This window comes from Fonsecaea pedrosoi, assembly GCF_000835455.1.
Source record: "Fonsecaea pedrosoi CBS 271.37 unplaced genomic scaffold supercont1.3, whole genome shotgun sequence".
NCBI lineage: Eukaryota > Fungi > Ascomycota > Eurotiomycetes > Chaetothyriales > Herpotrichiellaceae > Fonsecaea > Fonsecaea pedrosoi.
In genome coordinates, this window is record NW_013550613.1 from 2,022,791 (window position 1) to 2,044,447 (window position 21,657).

Below are 21,657 nucleotides of genomic sequence, written 5' to 3' on the forward strand. Positions count from 1 at the left end.
CGTGTATTGCAGGGAGTAGGCAGAAGTCCACACCTCCATTCTGACATGGGTAATTAGGAAGCTACTCGATCCTTCAACTTTCCCCACGCCCTGGTCTCATCGTGGAGACGCAGGATGCGGAGCCCCTCGAGCCCTGGTGTGCGCGCGCACACTGGCAACATTATCTAGCTCAAAAGAGAGAGGCCTCAGGTTTCTTAGAAGGATCCCTTCCTTCTCACGTCAATGCTGGCGACCTGCTAGTCAAGAGGGTTTTGTGCGGTGTCCATTGCAATGCTCCCTGCTCAATAACCTTCCTCAATGCGTGGTATCCTCCCAGCCTTGCCACCCTCTTCCTTTGATCTCCTTTAACTCCTCCTCACTATAAGACTTGCCGGTCGTGAAGTAGCCGGCATTGATTTTGGCGTCGATTTCGACTCTGGAATCCGCGGGGATAAGGTCTGGTAAAAAAAAAAAAAAATAACATTGTTAATTTAGATGGAAGACTAATTGGCGCGAGAGTGATTGAGGCGCTGTGGAAGTTGAAGGGGAAAGGAAACTCACGGTCGGGAATGGGAACTCGCTCGTGGATGGGGATGCCTTGTCCTACTATCGCGTCGTACTTCATGTTGGACATGGACAGCATACGGTCGATCTTTTTGATGCCCAGCCAGTGCAGTATGTCGGGCATGAGAGCTTGGAAGCGCATCTGTGAGATTTTTGTTAGTACATGACGGTAAAGATTAAGTGTCTCTGAGCAAACGACAACATAGGACATACTAGGGAGGGAGAGAGAACAATGAAAAAGCTTACATCTCTGACACCAGCAATGGCTTCGGTTCGCTGAAAATACTTATCGGCAGTGTCCCCTCCGCGTTTCCTCGAATTGTACACCAAATACTTGACCACTTCGCCCAAGGCGCGGCCTTCCTTTCGGAAATAGATGACCACACCAGAGCCTCCGGCTTGTGCCTCCTTCAGGGCCTCTTCGATCCCAAAGGCAAGATATGGGCGACATGTGCAAATGTCTGATTGGAACACGTCGGAACCATTGCACTCGTCGTGGATGCGAAGGGCCAATTTGACGCTCGGGTCCGAGACTCGCTCGGGCGGGCCAAAGATGTAGACAGTCAGCCCACCGATCGGCGGCAGAAACACGCTCAGATCAGTTCTCGTGATGAATTCCGGGTAGCTCCCCCCCGTGTGCTCGAACAGGGCTCGCCGCAACGTCGTCTCATCCACTCCAAAGCGCTCGGCCACCCCAGGGAGATGCCACACGGGTTCGACCGCGACTTTGGTCACGCGGACATCGCCCGCGTCGTTGAGGACGATTTTGCCGTCAACCTGCAGTCTGTTTTGTCGGAGGGCGTCGGTGATCTCGGCCACGCGCATCGTGGCCCGCGTGATGGCGATGGTGGGGCGCACGTCCAATCCGGCTGCGAGGTGATTGCCAAAGTACTTGACAATGTCGTGTCCGTAAGGGTCCATGGAGACGATCTTGGTCGGATCGGACCAGGCAGGTTGCGGGGCGAAGTCGAAGGTCGGTTGTGTGTTTGTGAGGTCGGGGCGGAAATCGCGCGGCAGGTCGCCAGCAGCCACGGCCAGTGCGTTGTAGAAGCTGTAACTCCCGCCATGGGCGCCGATCGCGTTGCGTCGCTTGAAGCTGTCAAAGCTCCGGGACACGATGATCGGTCCTCTTGTCTGGGGGTCTGCGGCGCCCCATTGTAGAGGAATCGGGTCGGCGACGCTCTGTCCCGGGTAGGTGGTCAGCACGATGCGATTGCTGTATTTCTGGGTCAGCGACAGCACACTCGACGAGCTGGAGCTGCTGGGTGTGCTTGGTCGAGATCGAGAATGCTCTTTCTCGTCGATCGCCGTAACTGTGGCCGTAACGCCGACCGCCATCTTGAGACGTGCACTTGGTGTGGTCGTCGACAAGAGTGTCTTCGGTCTCTTGACGCTTCGCTCCTCGAAAGATGGGTCGGGCTGGTCGAAGTCTAGGGAATACGCCGTGTTCAGCATTTGAGACAGATCTAGCGTTGCGAATCATAAAGTATAAGAGGGCGATGGATTGTCGAGTCACACTTGGATGGAATGGACGATAACTGCTCTTGCCGTTCAGATGGGTCACAGAGAAAAGAGGGTGGATAGGTCATCTGGTGCCTGAAGCAAGACAAATTTGGTGAAGCCGTCGCCGCCATCTCTGATACCCCGATACTGCAGAACAATCTTTTTTGTTTTTCTGGGTTTTGATCCGCATCATGGGCTGTAGTGGGCACTTTGCCGAGGGAGGGTCCTGCTGGGGATCTGTGGAGATGGCCGAAGACTGAAGCGATAAGTAAACTACCTTTAGTCTCGTCAAAGAAGGTGGGTCCAGATAATACAATTCGGCTGAAGATAGCCAAATAGGGTGACCCATTGCTCTGATAAGCCGGACTCCGCCCCTTCTCGTGCTCGTCCAAGGCTTTCCCGCTGAATCCAAGACTCTTGGAGGAGCGACCCTTACTCCGAGCACCTAGGTAGCAAGTACTATGCCACCACTTGGACTTTCTCTTTAGGTCCTGCGGGAGCGAAGGACTGGTGTGGTGGAAGTCCATCCACGGGTGGTGTAGAAGTCAGCGCTAGATTCTTGCCAAAATTGTGCAACAACTGTGGATTCTATATTATTCTTCTTATTCCTGGGTACACTCTTTGAACCGAGGCCTTGCCCAAATTCCCTCGTCCGTCAGAAGAGGGTCCCATCACCAGCGATCAATATAGGGCTTGATCTGCTCTCTGGTCGCTTTGTGGCAGCCAGCTCGCGACCGGTTTTCCACGAGCCAGCCTCCAGCATTTGGGCCATACTAATAGCAATTCCTTGAGCTGCAAACTCCTTAGAAATGATCTCATGCAGTCGATCAAGGAGGGCAACTGTCATCGCACGCCACTCGACAATCACATCGCTAGTGGCGTCGTAGATGGGCAAAATCTGTCCAGATGCCCTCTGGCCTACACTTAGAGTGTCTTCTTTCAGAGATAGAACACCCATGTCCACAAACAGACCTCCATTCCGATATTCAGGCAGCCCAGTGCCCAGCTCCATGTTCTCCCACCTGGCATGCAGAATCTTCACAAACGGGGTCGTCAACGAATATGCCAGCCACTGAGTCAGCTTGTGAAACGGCTGAATAGCTTTCGCCGGAGTGTCGTTGGCATCGGACTGAGACTGTCGCGCGAGAACCTGAAGAGGCCAGGCATCTCCAAGAGGTTGACTTCCAAGGTGTGTTCTGTCTTTGGGCCATGCGGGAAGCAGTAGACGCTGCAGGGCTGACCATAGGACAGTGTAGTCAAGAGCATCGGTTCCAGTGACCGAAGCGGTCATGTAGTCTAAAAAAAACCCCCATTGACTTCAATCAGGATCCAGGTTGAACTGACTTTTTGAAAGCAAGGGTCTGTACCGCATACATACCCACAAGATTGCCTGGTCGCCCCTGAGAGCCGAAGATGTCAGGCAAAGAGAGTAGAGATTTGCCAACGTCCCTCAAAAGCTGAATCCGGGCATGCACACCGACCATAGGGTTGCTATTCGAGATCTGAAACCAAGACAGAAACCTTTCCTCGTCGAGGTCAAGCAATGCCCTTCCTAAGTAAAGCATTCCATTAGCATCACAACCACACAATGTAAAAACTACTTCCCACAGCAATTCAAAGTACCCACCATCCACAGTGCAAGGACATGCCGGGCTTGATGAAAACGCTCCCGACTCAAACATGTACAGCGAAGCCACCGCAATGCCTTCGGATCGGTTGTACACATTCTGGTTCCCCGTGTTGGGCTCCTGGAAGCTCCAAATATCTCCAGCCCCTGCGTCCAGAAGGACCGACACCATGAACAGGTCAATCAAGACCCTTGTCTGTTCCCTGGGATCGGCCGTTTCTTTCATCCGAAGCAGCATCCGGGAAATGCGATCGACATTACCGACATTGAAGTGTTGCCAACGCCCATGCGGAGGGATTGCATGATATCGATCGGGCCCAAAGTCCCGCTGCACATTCATATTGCTTTAGTTCCAATTTGCGAGAGGGCTGGTTGCCTGTGTGAAACTTGAAAACTCACTGAAATTGTCTGAGCCACCAAATGGGCGGCCACTGGGAGTTGGTCGGCATGGTAATGGAAATGGTTGAGTGTCCCCCTCTGGGCACAATCAAAAACACAATTGGCACGTTCCCTGACTGCTTGTAGTGATAACAAGTATTCGACTTCTGACTCCATGTTGATGGAACCTGAGAATCTGTGTGCCAAAAATCTTGAGGAAATTTGTAAAAAGAATAAAGATTTCTGTCTGTGTACGCTCTTACTTCTTCCACCTCTTCCTCCCGCTCTTCTCCTCCATACAACGTCCACACTCTTAAAATAGCTCATGTACGGAATGATCTTGGCAGATTCAAAATGTCAACTTTGTCAGATGAAAATTGCAAACAGTATCCGATTGTTGCGCTCCTCAACGACATGCAAACACGACCCAGAGCTCTCTTTTTTTGGTTAGTCGTAGCGGAACCAGAGTCGATACGGAACCACAGGATAAGGAATGAGTCAGTCAAATCGTCCCAGGGGACTGTGGACGGTGGACCCCTTCCAAAGGTCTTCTACCCCACACGCCATCTGTTTTAAACCGATCGGCCTGGTTCGGATTGTGGGACCCCTGGAACTGGAGAGGCAGCATGATCATGGTGATTGCTTATCGCGTCTCTAGTATTGCACTGATACAAAAGAATGTGGGTCTGGAAGATGGATGGGTCTGCCGCGCCACTGCTATCTTTAGTCTCTAGAGCCTTTCAAACGGAACAATTGAATCCAGAACACATGATTGGGGGTGGTAGTGGGTGGGTACAGTTACGGTAGGTGCATTTTCCAACGAAATAGAGGAATCGAAGGCTACTGAAACCATTTTTGACCGGGTGTGGGATTGCTCATGATATCTTCTGATTCAGAATTCCAGATCTTGGTTTGACGAAACCCCATTGTTTGAATCTTTATGCCACAATCTGGTTTCGCCTTCGCCGGCCTGCATGTAGGGGCAGAGAGAACAAAAAGACACTCACAACACAAAACAATATTCCCCTTCTCAGAAAAGCAGGTGTGAAACACAGACAGGGCAGCATTGCGCAAAACCGCCAAATTTCAATTTACTTTTTCAATCTCAAGATGACAGTCGACCTATCCAAGTCCCAGTCCAAGATGTCCTACGCAACAAAGCTGTCCCAACTCCGCGATCTCACGCTTCCACCCCGCGAAGTCCGCCAGCTCACATCCGAATTGACCACCATGCTCGCCGAGACGGCCATCGAGCCCCCCTCGGTCGACGAGACGGTGGTGGTCGTGGTCATTCTGCGGTCGGGAATGGCCATGATGGACGCCTTTCTCGCCGCGCTCCCTCCCAAGGCCAACGCAATCGTCCACCATCTCGGCATTTTCAGAGACAGAAAAACACTCCAGCCCGTCGAGTACTACAACAAATTGCCGCCCCGGTCCGGCAGGATCAGACATGCTTATATCCTCGACCCTGTCATTGCCACGGGCGGTACGGCCGAGGCGGCCATTCAGATCCTCAAGTAAGTAACGAGTCTTTTCTACAGCTCGCCGAGTTTGCCACACGAAGTAACAGAGTCTTTTGCGTTTTTCCTCTTTCCTTTGTGTCTGTCCAGATGCTAAAATGCCGTGTCTTTTCCTCTTCTAGAGAATGGGGAGTCGAAAAAATTACCTTTGTGTCCATTTTGGCCAGTAACCCCGGGCTGGACAAGGTCGCGTCAAGCTGGCCTGAAGGCACGAACTTGGTGGTAGGCGCTGTCGACTCGGATCTGGACAGTGCAGGATACGTTCAACCTGGCATCGGAGACATAGGAGACCGACTGTTTGGAACAAATTTGGATTGAAAGTACCAAAGATGGATCATGGAAGAGAACAAAGCTACAGACAGCAGTACGGGAGCAAGGGACGCGATGGAATATAAAGTTTTCCTACGTACGATTGCACACTTGAATTTGATGAGGATTTCTGTCCTACTACTGAAAAAAAAAAATTGACTTGTGTGCATTGCTGGCTCCTTGCGTGTCGGCATTTCCTGTCTGTAATCTTTTCTCTTGAATAGACCAGATAAACCTTCCACTACGAAAATATTTGGTGTTTTTAAGTAACAAGAACCAATTCTTGAGTTTCATCCTCGAGAAGCTCTCTCTACTGGTGAAAATGAATCCAATTGAGTGGTTCAGTAAATAACTGTTGGTGCCTTTTTCGGCTTTCGATTTCTCATTCCAGGCGTGATACATCAAAAAGATACCACTCCTAAACCATCCCCTCCCAAAGAATAGTTTCGATGCAGCATGCTCGCCGCCCCTTTGTGGCTCTTGCCTTCAGATGGGGAGATATGGTGTACACCTCAAGTGCTCACTTGACAACTGGCAACCTTTTCCTCAATCACCGCCACAGCGCTGTGACAGTTTTGGGCATTGTGAAGAACTGCCACGGGCTCCGTCCACATTCATTGTCTCCCAGGAATGAGTCTTTGTTTGCTGTTCTTGCCACAGGACCCGAAGCCGCCAGAACCGGGACGTTAATTCCAATCTGGCCTATGTTTATTTTGCGCTGGAAGGTCTGAGCATGGACCGGATCGGTCGTAAACAGCGAGCATCCGTTGCCATACCTGTTCTCGTTTGCTATCTCGATGGCCTCGTCCAGGGTGTCGACCTCGATGCACACGAGGACAGGCCCAAAGATCTCGTCCTGGTAGCACTGCATAGACGTCTGCACTTTGGTGATGATGGTGGGCCCGACAAAGTTCCCCTCGGGGTATTCGGGCACACAATATCTTCGTCCGTCCAGCACGACCTCGGCGCCTTCGGCTTCGGCAAGGTCGATCATGTCTTCCACTCTCTCTTTTGCAGCGGCCGTGATCAAGGGGCCGACTTCGGTGCCAGGATCAGAACCGCAGCCGACTTTGAGCGACCCAGCCAGCTGGACGAGATCGTCGATCCATTCCTTGGTCGACCCGACGCAGAGCATGACACTCAGCGCCATGCACCTTTGACCCGCGGCCCCAAATGCGCTCCCGGCAATGGCATAGAGAGTCTTTGTCTTTGACGCATCCTCCAGCACAATCCCGTGGTTTTTCCCACTGACTTCGACTTGGATTCTCTTTCTGGTGGCTTTGGCATGCTCGTAGACTCGTTCTCCAGCCAGTTCGGAACCCACAAAGGATACCGCGCTGACGAGAGGCTGCGAGAGCAGTTTGTCTACGGTCACCGACGATCCATGAATGATATTTATCACCCCCGGGGGAAACCCCGCCTGCACGAAGCATCTCCCTAGAAGGTTAGCAGTCGAAGGGGCCTTTTCGGAAGGTTTCAAGACCACGGTGTTGCCGGTGATGACCGCGTAGGGGATCGACCACAGAGGGATCATAAAAGGGAAATTAAAGGGAGTGATGATTACGCAGACCCCGACGGGCTGGTGGATCGTGTAGGTCTCTGTCGAATTGGTGGTCCAGTGTTTGCCATTCATCTCGGCCGTGGCTGAGCACGCAGTGTGGATAGCATCAATTCCTCTCTCGAATTCCGACTCGGCGTCCTGCAGTGTCTTCCCCACCTCGAGCTGCAGTGACTGTTGAAAGTCGACTGTGTGTTGCTGCAAAACACCCAGCAGGGAGAAAAGCATGGCTTTCCGTTTCGATATGGGCAACGACGCCCACGCTGTCTGCGCCGCGTCCGCCACCGTCACGGCTTTTTGGATCTCTGCTGGAGTTGAATCCGGCACCCGGGCGAGCAGCTTCTGTGACGCAGGATCCAGGACCTTCATCCAGACTCTCGTCTTGGACACGCCGAATTCATTGTTGATCAGGTTTTGAGTTGTGGTAGGCGGCGTGGGCAGAGCCATGGTGCTAGTGCTAGCTCCAGTGCTGGCGCTTTGCTTCAGAGGCACGGTCACCCTGCTGGGGTCGCTGGTGCCTAACCGGGTGCCTGTTTCATCGCTGCGAAGTCTCTTATTCCGATGGCGATGGTTGGGAGGGTAGTCACCAGCTGTGTCATCGTTGCTGTCGACTACTAGAGACAAAGGCTGCTCTAACACCGTCGCCACCGCTGTTCCAGAGCGTTGGACGACCATCGTGTTTCATTAGTATCAAGCCCTGAACACAAAGCCTACCAAACCTACTCTCAAGCCTTCGATCTCTTGATAGCAGATATCACTATCAAAAGATTGAAAGTGAGCGACAGACCACAGATTGTACAGTTGGAGTGTGAAGATAAGACAAGATGATGGAGCACAACGTGTGAAGGGTATGATATTGTGGGGTTCGTCGAATTGGGATCATGGCCAGACCTTTGGCTTGTTCTCCATCCCCTTTCCTTCCCAAAATGTTGACGAGAGCTTTCAGACATTCATCCAGGATCCGGGATCCACCGAGACCACCCGATGCAGGCGCCAGTGACTCAGCGCTTGTCCGCGATATGAACCCGGGGATGATTGCAAAGCTCCGAGAAAGGTTGGCAAAGCGGGTCCTTTTCCGGGATTCACCAATCAGAAGTGAGAATAAATGCCCAATGGCATCAAATCGATCAGGACATTGATAGAGTTGTGCACGAAAGGTTCATGGAGATGTCCTCAACAAGGTGCACTGAGAGTGTGAATTGCATACTGTATGCTGTATACTGGAGAATTGTAATCGCCCGTGCTAAGACATCCTCTCACCAATTTTGGTTTACACAACGCGTCCAATCCTAACCATTCTTCCAGTCTTGCATTGTCTCTTGTACCGGTGATCTACCAGGCATCTGCCATCTGGCTGTCTAATTAAACAAAAAGGAGATGCTGCATTGATTTTCACTCAGCCTGGAGAATATTGTTGCCTAGAAAAAGGGGTATGTTACTTACGATTCACCATGGTGTGTCCGTCGAATTGCTTCTGCAATGATGCCGCTGACGTCGATGGACTCGATTTTGGGACATTTCTGAGCGGCCGGTGATAGGGGAAGGGTGTTTGTGACCACGAGTCTCTCCAAAGAGCTCTCCTCGATCTTCTGGATTGCAGGACCTGAGAGAAATCCATGGACAACGACGGCACGGCAACTGATGGCACCGTGGCTCTTCAATACGTCCGCTGCCATGATCAGGGTGCCACTGAGTGTGCAGTCAGTAGAGGTCCACTGGTCCCCCAGAAAAATTGAAAATGAAAAGGATGAGTTGCATAGATATTCATAAAAGACTTACCATGTGTCCGCGATGTCATCAACAATCACGGCAGTCTTATTGAGGACCGATCCAACCAGAATCATACGACTGATTTTACTGGCGACTTTACGCTCCTTGTGGATGAGGGCTAGATCAAGACGCAGCTTGTCCGCAATGATAGCAGCCCAGTGACAACGTAAGCCTCTTTTGTTTTTATATTTTCTCCCATTGACTCCCAGTTTAAGACTCACCTCTTCGCACCACCTGCGTCAGGAGACACAATGACGACGTTGTCCAGGGACATATTACTTCGAATGTACTCGACCATTGCACTCTCGGCATAGAGATTGTCCACGGGAATGTTGAAGAAGCCTTGGATTTGTGAGGCGTGCAAGTCCATAGTGATGATATGGTTGCAGCCGGCTGTCTCAAGCATGTTGGCCACCAGTTTAGCCGTGATGGGAGCTCGGCTGCGGTCTTTCTTGTCTTGCCTCGAATAAGGGAAACAGGGGAGCACGGCGGTGATCTTCCTGGCGGAGGCAGTCTTGCAGGCGCTGATCGTAATTAAGAGTTCCATGAGCATGTCGTTGACCGGTTCTGCTGCTGTCTGGATGATAAACAGATCGGCGCCGCGGACCGAGTTTCCAATGACAATGCTGGTCTCGCCATTCGAAAACCGCGACGATGTGAGTTTTGTGGACGGTGACTCCTCCCCCAGCCTCTGGCATACAAGTTCGGCGAAGTCTGGATGACTCCCTCCTATATTCGTCCATTTCAATCTCGGTTAGGGACATCTTTCAACACGTATGGTACGGAGTACCGGTGTCAGAGGAATAATACTGACCACTAAGTACCTGAATGGACATTCTGGGATAGAGAATTCGATCGCCCAACACTTTTTACCGCGAAACAAGATTGGTGTCTGCAAGAGGAACAGTGAGCAGGTCGGATACCCAGTGAGAATGCGTGTTCCCAGACCTACTACGCAGGCTCTTCAATGTATCAGTGTTGGATTTATCATTCCCCTTACGATCAAGTTACAACTACCAAGCTGTTGAGAAGTTTTGCTTCTATTTCCATGTCCTGTGCCCCCAGGGCGCACAGCGTCAGCCTCGAAACAAACAGTCTGACCCGCTCAAGTGGGTTCTAGGTACAAAGTAACCGAACCACAAACACTGTACTTGGAAGATAGATGAATTCCTCATAATGACCAGGTTGCCAATCTCTTCTATACTGCAGCGGAAATCTCGTGCTTTCGAAGGTAATCTGGGTGGGGCCCCTTATAGATAGGTCCTCGGTAGATTAAAGATACTTTAGATAATAGAATACGTGGGGAATTTCAGAAGGTTCACAGGGCCTCGCATTGTTTATCTGAGATCCCTCTTCGTATCGGAGGCTGGAACCTCCCGATATGGAAGTTATAGGCGTCGATAAGAGTTGTATGCCTATTCCCAAAGACTGGATCTACCAGTACGATATGTCTGTTTGTCAAGTCGGCCAACTTGGCGTCCCGATGCTCACATGCTAAATCCTGGAGCCCCAGGACCTAGACTCCAGTCTTCCTCCCATAGGGCTTTCAAGAATAACACCTGTGTGTTCCAAGTTTGGATGCTCTCGCTTCAAGGATGCGCAACACCATGGAGAAGTGCGTCCTCCTGCCACAGAACCATCAACTCCTAAGTTCCATGACCATTCTGCGCAGTCAAAACACAGAGGGCAAAGACTTTATCGATGCATTTGCAAAGGTGGCTGCACAGCTCATGGCCAGAGGTAAAAACCAGAGACCGCTTGATGAAATTTGCTCTGGCTGTTTTCCAAGTTCGTGCTCAACCATTCTGACGAGTTCGTTTTCCTCCTACAGCGCTGGATTTCATCCCAGTCGAATGTCAACAAGTGACGACCCCGACAGGAGGCACGTACCAGGGCGTGCGACAAGCAAAGCAAGTCTGTGGCATCAGCATCCTAAGGGCAGGGGCCAGCCTGGAAGATGCGCTGAGAACGGCTTACAAGTATGTGAATACGAATCTACCCGCTTATTCTTTTTTTCAGGCTCGGCCAGCACACATCATCCCTTTTTCCTCTTCTCCTCCTTCCCACCAAAGGGGAGGCGAAGGCGAAAGTGTATATCCATGCTGACCCTATCTTTGCGAATGAAAAAGCGGTCCTTTGAGCTTCGGAAAGCTCTTAATCCAACGAGACGAGAAAACGAGCCTCCCAGTGCATCTGTACACCAAATTTCCTACGTCGATTTCGAACGCTTGTAAGGTTTCTCAACCACGTCCAAAAAACGGGGGTGTGCGATCACGTTGCTGACTTTAAGCAGACGTACTGATTCTCGAGCCAATGCTTGCGACTGGAGGCTCAGTGAGTAAAGCAATCGAGCTGGTCCTTGAACATCGTGTGCCGGAGGAACAGATCATTGTTGTCAATCTCATAGCCTCGGCGAGCGCAGTCAGCCTGGTCTCTGAACGCTTTCCGAAGTTGATGTTAGTGACAGCGGCTATTGACAAGGATTTGAATTCAAAAAGGTTTGTCGATACCCATATATGCGATTTCATCAACTTGTCGACTTCCGATCATTGACAAATTACCGACTCTACAGGTACATCGATCCAGGACTTGGTGATTTCGGGGATCGATTTTATGGTACATGAAAGGATCCTCCAGAAAGGGGCATGGAATGCTGGAAGTTTGATACAGCTGAGACGAAGTCCATTTTGCGAGGATGGTGGAGTCGGAAAGCCGACGGTTCGATGCAACCAACTGTACTTTTTCACCTTTAGAAGATGAGACTACCGATCCTCGGTACAAATGAAAACCGTCGCCTCAACCAATGTCTCCATGTTGTCAAAGGATAGGCTCGATATGGGCAGGGTGTTCGCAGCTATCGCCTCTGCCATGAATAGGCACTTCTTCGCCTATATGCTTCTGACCTTGTCTACCTTCTTCATTTGCAGGCATCCATGGCCATTCAGTTCAGTCACCAGGCCGGTGAAACTCTGGTAGGACTCTCGAGAATTAGGCATTGTTCCTGATGTTGCAAGAAGACCCAGTTCTTATTGCAAAATGTCATTTCACAGGCAAGGAAATTATCAAAATCTATCTACTTACTCTCGCATTCTTCTGCTTCTAATGGGCGTCACCACGATTTTGCGCCGAGTCACAAGTAGCACATTCTGCATCGAACGACTCAATATCCGCATGTCGATCACACAAGGCCTTTAATGCTTGAACGTCTCCACAACTGACTGTACCTCGCTGTCCTTTGTTTCAACAACGACGCTGGCTTCTGAATCTCCCCTGGCCTGTGCATATGGATCAACACCATTGATCATAATCGATGGAATGAGGGCAGCGTCTCCCGTTTCATTCCAGCCCTTGTTACATTCGACCTTGAAAGGTCCGAATCTGCACATCAGGTAGTATACTCCTCCACTTACGAAAACACCCATGAGGAAGTTGAACTGATCTGAACGTTTAGAGCGAACAAATCAGTATTCACAGTCCCTTTGGAAGGAAGCAGACCTTGCAAACAGGCGTAGACTTACACAAGTACCAGGCACCAATCGGTATCGATGCTCCCATCGCTCCGGCAACACCAACGATGTTGAATATCAATCCGCATCTGTGTGAAAATCGTTAGATTTCTGCGGCTGAAAGAGGCAGGAGATGAAGAAAACCCACAGGTATCCCACGTAAGCGTTGATGCCAAACCCGCCCAAGCCCCAGTAGAGATCGGACGACTTGTTGGAGTACAACTGGTCAACTGCAAGATGACCTCGGCGGACGATAAAGTAATCACAGAAATAAGGTCCGACGAACGCAGAAAGGAAGACACTGTAGGCACCGACGTATGCTAAGAAGTTGTTGCTGCTGGATAAGAGTTTCCACGGCACGCAGGCAAAAGACAACACTGCGGCAACATACCCACCACGTCCTGCGTCAATGTTAGTCTTGTCTATCCCAGACTCGGAATCAAGGGGACAAATGAGGATGAGCTTACGAATATTGAGGTATCGAGGGAACAGAGCGGTAAAGTCACTTCCCGCAGAGTTTGCACCTGTCAGATTTGTCATGGCCTGAGCATAGACAAAGATCAGAGCGAGGAAGAAAACCCCGGCCCTGTCGCTGCTGGATGGACTGTCGGTAACAAACTAGGGAGTTTAGAGGTTAGATGACAGATCTTCTGGCCTAGAATTTGAACTTCTCATGCTACAACTTGGGTACTTACTCGCTCCAAGACGTCCAAAGGATTCCAAAGCGGGGAGCCGTATAATGTAGCGCTGCAGCTGGAGACGATCAAACCAACCAGGGAAGTGACTGAGAATGAGACTGGAACTGTAATGAGTTGAGACCAGAGGGCATTGGAAGGTTTCTTTGAAAACCGCGAAAAATCGGAGTCTGCGTATTGGTTTGATTCAGTAAATCAGCCAGAAGAGAGGGAGACCTTGTGGGTTTTCATCCCACACTCACCATTCAGAATGAATGTGCTGAAATTGTCCAAGGAGGAGATGATGGCTTGGATCACGGTCCATGTCAAGGCACTACCTTTGAGGGCTGCGTAGTCGTCATATCAATGATGGGGGCTAGGCAAAACATCGACCTTCATGAACACTTACAGCTGCTTTGAGACATGACGGGACCGGCACCGTGGCCTGCTCTCACAGCCACCCATGCAGCGAATGCGATGCCTCCAATGGGAGCTGTCACCGCCTTGATAGTGTATAGATGTCTGACTTTGTGCAAAGGGAAGTATATGCCTTTTTTCGCCGTCTTAGCAGGGTATTCTCAACCGCAAAAGCGAGGCATGCAGAGTTTTCTTACCGATCAGTTGACAGAGCCAGAACAGGAAAAAGCACATCATATGCTTTGTATCTGTCTGAGCGGACGCTGGGAGATGATTTGGGATTCGAGCGGTCCCTGGCCAAACCGCACACAGCATGAGATAAAGACATCTGGTTTTGGGGGAGGCACTTGTTGTTAGCCTTTATTTTTTCCTATATCCAAAGACCAAGGTGGTTGTTTTGACAGTTGGCTCAGGGACAAACTCACTGTCCTCCAATCCAGCCCTGGACGGAGTACCAGATAATGGCCAGGACAATACGATTGAGCACTGGCCAAATCGACCCATAGATGCCGAAAGAAGAGCGAATCGCCACGGGAAACGAAATGTGGTACATTGCCCCCATTCGGCCTCCGAGTGAGACGAAGACACCCGTCAGAATATATCCTGCCCAGATACAAAGCCAACCTTGCCACCAGGCGAGACCGGCGGCGACGTAGCTCCCGGCAAGCTGCCACGTATTGACATTGAACGAGGCTGTGAGAAAATTCCAGTCAGCGAAACCAAAACCAAATCGCGCCGTCATGGAATCGACATGGTAGAACGCGGCTCGACATGTATACCTACCCGAGATCCAGAGATTCATGAAGTTGTACCAACCCCATGTCCGTCGTGCAGGCTCAACCGGAGCTAGGTCAGGACTCCAAAGATATTTACTCTTTTGCGCGCCCTCAGCGTTGTTGTCATAGTAGTCGTGCTTGATCTGGCACTTCTCTGCCACCTGGGCCGTGCGCTCTCTGAGAGTCATGGTTGTGGATCTTTGTTTGGCCCTTTTCGATCGAAAATTCCAACCCCAGAAAAGTTCGCAATTCGTTTTGCAATTCCGATGTGTAAAACGAATTGACGAATTTGAACGTGTTTTCTTAGTACGCACACCTGCCTATGCTCGTAACGGCGATGAGAATGCCTTCCCTCTTATCCCATACTACCGGGACCTGCATGAAAGATATACAGGCCCGTTAATGCAACAGCGCCCGTTCCAGATCAGAACATCCATAAATGGTATCTATTATGATAAGAGATGTTTTTGATAGGATAGTGGGGACTGAAATCTAGAGCGTACGTCCCCTTATCAAACTTCGACTTTATCATATTATCATACTTTTAGGTATACTCTTGGTACTTTGATCCCGCTTTTTTGCGTTCCTCTCCGGAACTCAATTGAAATCTCTCTACAATACTCACTTCTCGCCCCCAACACTAAACCCAGTTTCGGAGTTTTGCGTAGATCCCCGCCAGCAGCAACAGTACTGGTGCTTGTCGAAACTTAGTGCATGGGGCTTTGTATGGGAGATTTGTGTATACCACGTAGTTCTGATGACCTAAAGATCGACCATGGTAGGCTGTTTTAGAACCTTGTGACGGTTAGACACTTGGTATCATGAATTGATTCAATTGAGCCAATATTCCATTGTTGCAATACGACCACAAACTAGTTGGCGGCTCCAGGTGGCCTTTTGCGTCTCTCACATACAGCGCGAGGCCAAGGTCAGCTATATATTCATAATTCCATCTTCGAGCAGATTGCCAAATATGGTTTCAGACGAACAAAAAGAAGACCTTGTGGGCCTAAAGTTGCCGTTTGAGACCGAAAGATTGCTTCAAGTACGGACTGGAAAGATCAAACCACTTTACCACCTCCCAGTCAAGTCGGCAATCTACAAGAATCCTCATACTCGGCCTGTCAAAGTCACAAAGCTTGGTTGCGAGGGTGATGAGCACGCATACGAGTTCCACGGAGGGCCGGACAAGGCGCTGCTTCACTATTGCGCAAGGCACTATGAGACGTGGAAAGCAGAGTGTCCAGGGAGTGCGAAGCATTTCACCGTCGGCGGATTTGGGGAGAACCTGGTCAGTACCTCAGCTAATGAACAGAATATCTGCATTGGAGACATCCTCACGATTGGTCCAGAAGTCACAGTGCAGGTCAGTCTTCCACGACAACCCTGTTTCAAACTCAACCACCGCTTCGAAGTCAAGGATATGGCGTGGCAGTCTCAGATGAAGAGCAGGACGGGCTGGTACTATCGGGTCTTGAAGGAGGGCTACATTTCACCGGGCGACGAAATCAAACTTGTCGAGAGACTGAACCCGAAGTGGACGGTGGCCGCAGTCCAACACTACTTGTACCGGGAAATGAAAAACTTTGAGGTCATGGCCGAATTGGTGAATCTTCCAGGCCTCGGCGGAGAATCAATCACCATCTTCGAGAACAGGTTGAAAAAGAACTTTGAAAATCAGGACGAACGAATGTTTGGTGACGACTCGGTTGCTCTGGAGGCCTGGTCGGACTATAAGCTTGTGCAGAAGCTTCGACAGACCCCTCGAATCTGTTCGTTCGTTTTCGAGGTTGTCGGAGAGCAGTCTCAAACGACGAGTCCCAAAGTTGAACCTGGATCTCACGTGCGCTTGAAGTTGGGAGACAAGGGTGACCTGGTCCGAGCATACTCCGTTGTTGGTGGCACCAAGGACCGCTTCGAGCTGGGCGTGGCTCTTGCAGACGAGTCCCGTGGAGGATCTTTATATCTGCATAAAAATGCCAAAGTGGGAGATGTATTCTCAGTCGGGAAAATTACCACCAGCTTCCCACTTGCGTCAGAGGCGGACGAACATATTTTGATCGCTGGTGGAATCGGAATCACAGCCTTCCTTCCCACTGCGGAAAAATTGAAGGAATCGGGGGAGAATTTCACGTTACATCTGGCCGTCCGCTCGAACCATGAGGTACCCTTCAGGGAGAGACTATCGAAGCTCGGCAAGAACCTCGTAATCTATGACAAAGAAAGGGGACGGCGGCTGGACCTCGCCCGTATCATGTCCAAAGTGACGACCAACACACACGTGTATTGCTGCGGGTCTCCCAGATTGATGGACGACGTTGCCGCCACGGCGAAGCGATATGGGCTGGCAGAAGAACAGATCCACTTTGAGGCTTTCACAATCACGACCTCAGGTGATCCTTTCACCGCGGCACTCCTGACGAGCCAAAAGACAATCCAAGTGCCGCCAACACGGAGCCTTCTGGAAGCATTGAGGGAGGCGGGCATCGATGTACCGTCATCGTGTGAAGCTGGAAGCTGTGGCACTTGTCGTGTCCAAGTTGCAAAGGGACGCATTGACCATCGTGGAACCGGCTTGTTGGAATCGGATAAGGCCTCAGCAATGCTAGCCTGCTCTTCTAGAGGCATTGGACATATAGAACTAGAGCTTTGACAGTAGGTAGGCAACTGACGGGTTTCTCCCCAAGACACACTGGTTCGAGGGAGATACCGCTTGCAATACACTATGGTCTTTTTGGGAGGGACAATGTGGAGAAGAGATATCGAGGAAGTGGGGCGATAAAGGGGGTATAGATAGCGGGCCCTGCCAAGTCAGTTACACAACCATATCTCCAAAGCGAAAGGCACTTATCCGGTCACGCGACTAAGTGCTGGCCATGCCATTTGATTTTTGTGTTGCTGTGTGTGATACAAATAGTTGTATTTATTGCGACCTAGTGAGGGTCTAGAAAATCGCAGTTCGTTTCGAGTAATTGTTGGTATATCTCTATCGTGGAACAAATCTTGTCGTCAATTCCCCACCAGTACGTTCCCTCCACGCTCAGGGGGCCTTGAATCGACCCAAACTTGAACTCACCTTGGTCCTTTCCACATCACCAACGTTAAGGTGAAGAAAGAGGGGGAAAAAAGAAATGGGCAGCCTCCAGGAGCCGCTCCTGGGCGAAACCCTTCTCCAGACAGCGAAGAGGCTTGAGGCAGCAGATTTCAAAGAAGTCCCCGTCATTGACCTGGCCGGTCTTTCCAGCGAGGAAATCACCGACCGGATCGCTGTGGCGCGAGAAGTCCGTGATGCTTGTATTCGCGTCGGCTTTTTCTACGTCAAGAATCATGGTGTGCCTCAGGAAGTGATTGATCGCGCGTTTGAGGTGTCGAAGAAATTTTTCTCCCTGCCGGCCGAGGATAAGATGGAGGTGTATGTGACCAAGAACGAGAGCTTCAAGGGGTATGAAGACATTCATTATGGAGCGGTGGATCCGCAGACAAAAGGAGGTGAGGTTTTTTTTCTCTCCTTCTCTCCTTCGTTTTTCTTCCCAAACACTTTGTTTTTTTCACGGATTGAGTGTTTCCTTTCCGTCCTTTTTGCCCGAGAGTATTCAGCCACCATGTTGATACCATGCAATCCATTGGACTAAAATTCATATGCGTGCAGATATGAAGGAAGCCTTCAACTTCGGCTACGAGCCCGCAGCCGACTCCCAGACTCCCCTCTCCGAGCCATGGCCATTGTATGAGGGCCTAAAGGGTCCCAATGTCTGGCCTCGAAACTTCCCTGAGCAGTGGAAACAAGACTTGTTCGCCTACTACGGCGAGGTGTTGAATCTGGGTCGACGGATGATCCGAGCCTTTGCCCTTGTGCTCGACCTCCCCGAAGATTATTTTGATGATCTCCTGGTTCGACCGGGTGCCATCATGCGGCTGCTCAGATATCCGGCGTCAATACTCGACCCTGACCATCCCGGTATCGGGGCACACAGGGACTATGAATGTAGGTGATACATTTGCTACCTGCTACCTGCTCCCTGCTACCAAACCAACACTCACTCTTGTTTCCGGCTGCAGGCTTTACGATTCTCTGTCAAGACGAGACCAATGGTCTACAGGTACAGACGAAAAAGGGCGAATGGATCGAAGTGACTCCGATCCCCGGCACCTTTGTGGTGAACATTGGCGATTTTCTCTCTCGCTGGACCAACGATGTCTTTCGCTCAACCTTGCACCGAGTCTACAACGTCTCCGGCCGCGAGCGTTACTCCTTTCCGCTGTTCATTGGGCCAAACTACACGACCAAAATCCAGGCCATACATACTTGCGTCAATGAAGACCGGCCTGCGAAGCATGAGCCTTTTGTCGCTGGCGAGGTAAGCTATATATGTCACTCAACCATACTGCCCCCCCCCCCCCCCCCGCGGGACGTGCGCGCGGAAGAGAAGATCTCTGCAAGCAACAAAACTCAGAGACCCTAGAGCAACCGATACTCAGAGTTACTGACATGTTCTGTCTTGAAATCTCTTCTAGTACATTTCCAACAGGCTCTACGGTGCGAAACGAAAGCCTCTTCCCACTCCCCTCGAGAGTTCCGCGTGAGGGACCCATCTACTGGGTGACACCTTTGGGGAGGAAAGGCGGGGCCCCGTACATAGGTCGAAAAATCGATTGAGCCCCTGACACTTTAGCTGGGGTCATTTCTGAAGTGTAGTCCAGTTGAAGGATCAATAAACTCACTACTGTCCTCTGAGATAGATTCTATCAACAAATAGCCACAGCGTAAGCCCCGATTGAAGGGGAGATTCTTGATCCTCAAAATCGTGGTACACCTTGGGTACCCAGAAGGGACGCTTCTTGAGTGTTTTCCCATACATCCTTTTTCCACTAGAGCCTCGTCAACGTTCACGGTGGCTCCCTCTTTAAAGTAATACTAACCTATGTGGAAATGGGGGCCTCCTTGAATCACGTAACCTGGAGAGCGGAGGGAGGGGCGGAGGGCGGAGCGAAGCCGTTGAAGCGGGTGACCTATCGCCAAGGCCATTTGGGTACACGTTGAGATCCCGCAGCAAGGGATCTATATATGCAATGGTCGAGTCCAAGCCTGGTGATCTTGGTAGCAATTGACTCAGACATCAAGATGCCAAACACTGAGAATGGCAAATCCAAAGACCATATCAATGGCTTCCTGTCCATGGCTGATTTTGAAGGATCCTACCATGTGATTGTGGTCGGTAGTGCTGCGATAGGCGCAAAGCAGACAGCGCCACAGTCACGGGTCTTGATCATTCAGTCCAAGGCATGTCTCGGTGGCGCACCTACTCACCGCGGAGTCCTCTCATGCTGCGGACCTTACAGCGTGGGACCACCTGACCGACCCTCGAAGGGTGGCAGGGCAAATCTGGACGGAACTCCACGCAAGGCTGGTATCGGAGGGAGCGGCGACTGCACTTCCCGACAGGAGTTGTCGCATATATTCAGGCGAAACAGAAATTCTACATCCTCGAACTCGAAGCTAACTTTGGTTCCAGCATGTCGAATAGCGAGGAGCTTAAGCATGTCCTGGATGACATGATCGCCTCATATGATATTGAAGTTTTACCACATTGCGCCGTGGTTGTTGGTGAGAGGACCGATGGCAGGCTTGTCACGGTCGAGGTTCAAGAGCGAAGGGGGAGGCGAACAATCTCTGGTAAAGCATTCGTGGACTGCTCAGGTGACAGAGATCTCGCCGGCCACGCCGGTGCGTCGACAAGGTACGGCAAGGCAATCACGGCCATGTCAACATGGGTTCGTTGGCAACCCAATTCGGCGGCCTCCAAAACGCCAACCCCAACTGGTGCTGGGCTGGTAGTGTCGGATGGGAGTGGGGGAATAGGGAACGTATGTACCCTCGACAAGTGCCGATATATGCCCAGCTATAAAGCACCTTGATGAGTCCACAACATTGGAAGACAGTACCAATTTCCACTATTTAAAGCCCATTCTGTTCATCCAACAACACGTCCTGACGTATCTCTTTCCGCGGAGTGATGCGGGCCTGAGGGAAGTGGCGATCCCTGTGAAAGTTTGGCAAGAGTTTCTGCAACTAGCTAGCCAACCTAGTAACAAGGAGGTACAGATCTGAAGAGAGAAGAAAAGAAAGAAAAAAAGGAACCACGCACCCTCCTCATGTCGTACGCTTTTGCCGCTGTAGCGTGTGTCTCGTCGCGATAGTAAGCCTTCTGAAAGGGGTTTGCCGCGTGCCCAAAAATGGTACATCGCTTGTAAAACTATGGAGACCTGCTCCTGCAATGTAGTCGGAAGACTGTGTGGGTGGGCGGAGCGAATCCGCAAAGTTGTGAAATCTCAAGTGTTCGACGTCGTGGATTCAGCCGCCGCCTCCTGTGGCTCGCCTTTCTGCGGACCCTGCACCGTCGTGTCGGGGTCGGGAGATTGCCGCTGGTATTGCATGGTTGCTCGTTTGGGGTATGTTTGAAGCCCAGCAGGGCGACCGATGATCTTGCCAGCCTGAGTTCTGCTGCGCAAGTAATGCTCTTCGATTTCGGCCTCTCTGTCTTTGGCGACACCACCGGTGATACAGCAACGGCACATCCAGCTTAAGGGAAAGCCGTTGTCGCTCACGTAATGGGAGGCTGTGTAACTGTGTGTCTGCTTCATGGTGAGAGCAAGTTTTGAGGAATCGGAAATTCTGCCCGGTGGAGGAGGATGGCGGGTGAGTTTAGAAGGATCGTCCGCGAGTCAGTCATTTCGACAACACGAGATGTTTGTCTCACAAAAAGACAAGATGGGATTGGGGCGCACTGGGGCGCTACGAGGCCGATCCTGGGGGCAGATTTACAGGTACCCAGACAGGTGGCCTGAGATCCCCCATGCAAGCTACATAATCACCCTTAGCGGCTTAAATACCTAGTGTGATGGGGGAATCTACAGGCTGAAACGTGATTAGTGGGATTTACCTGCATAATGTACAGGATGACAGTCCTGGCCGCTGATTGGTTAGATCTCTGTCACTAGGTCTGAGATTCCTTTTTCCTTGATCCTTCAACAGGATCTATCCACAGGATCTATCCATCTGCACAGCGAGCAACTCA

At 50.9% G+C, this 21,657-nt stretch overlaps 11 protein-coding genes across 11 annotated transcripts; 5 read left to right on the top strand and 6 right to left on the bottom strand.

The window, feature by feature from the left end:
- Nucleotides 1-294: 294 nt before the first annotated feature.
- Z517_04627 (uncharacterized protein) lies at nucleotides 295-1,998 on the bottom strand (the record flags this gene model as incomplete). The annotated part of the gene is made up of 3 exons (XM_013429955.1): nucleotides 295-437; nucleotides 541-685; nucleotides 790-1,998. The coding sequence occupies 3 exons, from the start codon at nucleotides 1,996-1,998 to the stop codon at nucleotides 295-297; spliced, it is 1,497 nt and encodes a 498-aa protein (XP_013285409.1).
- Nucleotides 1,999-2,701: 703 nt separating this feature from the next.
- Z517_04628 (uncharacterized protein) lies at nucleotides 2,702-4,013 on the bottom strand (the record flags this gene model as incomplete). The annotated part of the gene is made up of 3 exons (XM_013429956.1): nucleotides 2,702-3,342; nucleotides 3,425-3,598; nucleotides 3,674-4,013. 3 exons carry the CDS (start codon nucleotides 4,011-4,013, stop codon nucleotides 2,702-2,704), a joined length of 1,155 nt encoding a protein of 384 aa, XP_013285410.1.
- A 1,148-nt stretch (nucleotides 4,014-5,161) lies between these two features.
- Z517_04629 (uracil phosphoribosyltransferase) lies at nucleotides 5,162-5,889 on the top strand (the record flags this gene model as incomplete). Its single annotated transcript, XM_013429957.1, has 2 exons — nucleotides 5,162-5,568; nucleotides 5,694-5,889. The coding sequence occupies 2 exons, from the start codon at nucleotides 5,162-5,164 to the stop codon at nucleotides 5,887-5,889; spliced, it is 603 nt and encodes a 200-aa protein (XP_013285411.1).
- A 541-nt stretch (nucleotides 5,890-6,430) lies between these two features.
- Z517_04630 (methylmalonate-semialdehyde dehydrogenase (acylating)) lies at nucleotides 6,431-8,113 on the bottom strand (the record flags this gene model as incomplete). The annotated part of the gene is made up of 1 exon (XM_013429958.1): nucleotides 6,431-8,113. One exon carries the CDS (start codon nucleotides 8,111-8,113, stop codon nucleotides 6,431-6,433), a length of 1,683 nt encoding a protein of 560 aa, XP_013285412.1.
- A 764-nt stretch (nucleotides 8,114-8,877) lies between these two features.
- Nucleotides 8,878-10,044, bottom strand: Z517_04631 (uncharacterized protein; the record flags this gene model as incomplete). The annotated part of the gene is made up of 4 exons (XM_013429959.1): nucleotides 8,878-9,127; nucleotides 9,218-9,382; nucleotides 9,430-9,937; nucleotides 10,023-10,044. The coding sequence occupies 4 exons, from the start codon at nucleotides 10,042-10,044 to the stop codon at nucleotides 8,878-8,880; spliced, it is 945 nt and encodes a 314-aa protein (XP_013285413.1).
- Nucleotides 10,045-10,815: 771 nt separating this feature from the next.
- Z517_04632 (uracil phosphoribosyltransferase) lies at nucleotides 10,816-11,761 on the top strand (the record flags this gene model as incomplete). Its single annotated transcript, XM_013429960.1, has 4 exons — nucleotides 10,816-10,948; nucleotides 11,040-11,187; nucleotides 11,338-11,438; nucleotides 11,502-11,761. The coding sequence occupies 4 exons, from the start codon at nucleotides 10,816-10,818 to the stop codon at nucleotides 11,759-11,761; spliced, it is 642 nt and encodes a 213-aa protein (XP_013285414.1).
- A 638-nt stretch (nucleotides 11,762-12,399) lies between these two features.
- Z517_04633 (uncharacterized protein) lies at nucleotides 12,400-14,769 on the bottom strand (the record flags this gene model as incomplete). The annotated part of the gene is made up of 10 exons (XM_013429961.1): nucleotides 12,400-12,647; nucleotides 12,727-12,803; nucleotides 12,863-13,115; nucleotides 13,182-13,332; nucleotides 13,410-13,579; nucleotides 13,652-13,735; nucleotides 13,798-13,938; nucleotides 14,003-14,133; nucleotides 14,231-14,498; nucleotides 14,589-14,769. The coding sequence occupies 10 exons, from the start codon at nucleotides 14,767-14,769 to the stop codon at nucleotides 12,400-12,402; spliced, it is 1,704 nt and encodes a 567-aa protein (XP_013285415.1).
- A 785-nt stretch (nucleotides 14,770-15,554) lies between these two features.
- On the top strand, nucleotides 15,555-17,234 carry Z517_04634 (uncharacterized protein; the record flags this gene model as incomplete). The annotated part of the gene is made up of 1 exon (XM_013429962.1): nucleotides 15,555-17,234. One exon carries the CDS (start codon nucleotides 15,555-15,557, stop codon nucleotides 17,232-17,234), a length of 1,680 nt encoding a protein of 559 aa, XP_013285416.1.
- Nucleotides 17,235-17,712: 478 nt separating this feature from the next.
- Z517_04635 (uncharacterized protein) lies at nucleotides 17,713-19,165 on the top strand (the record flags this gene model as incomplete). Its single annotated transcript, XM_013429963.1, has 4 exons — nucleotides 17,713-18,070; nucleotides 18,231-18,566; nucleotides 18,641-18,939; nucleotides 19,097-19,165. The coding sequence occupies 4 exons, from the start codon at nucleotides 17,713-17,715 to the stop codon at nucleotides 19,163-19,165; spliced, it is 1,062 nt and encodes a 353-aa protein (XP_013285417.1).
- A 538-nt stretch (nucleotides 19,166-19,703) lies between these two features.
- Z517_04636 (uncharacterized protein) lies at nucleotides 19,704-20,690 on the top strand (the record flags this gene model as incomplete). Its single annotated transcript, XM_013429964.1, has 3 exons — nucleotides 19,704-19,989; nucleotides 20,025-20,429; nucleotides 20,482-20,690. The coding sequence occupies 3 exons, from the start codon at nucleotides 19,704-19,706 to the stop codon at nucleotides 20,688-20,690; spliced, it is 900 nt and encodes a 299-aa protein (XP_013285418.1).
- Nucleotides 20,691-20,911: 221 nt separating this feature from the next.
- On the bottom strand, nucleotides 20,912-21,223 carry Z517_04637 (uncharacterized protein; the record flags this gene model as incomplete). The annotated part of the gene is made up of 1 exon (XM_013429965.1): nucleotides 20,912-21,223. The coding sequence occupies one exon, from the start codon at nucleotides 21,221-21,223 to the stop codon at nucleotides 20,912-20,914; it is 312 nt and encodes a 103-aa protein (XP_013285419.1).
- Nucleotides 21,224-21,657: the final 434 nt, after the last annotated feature.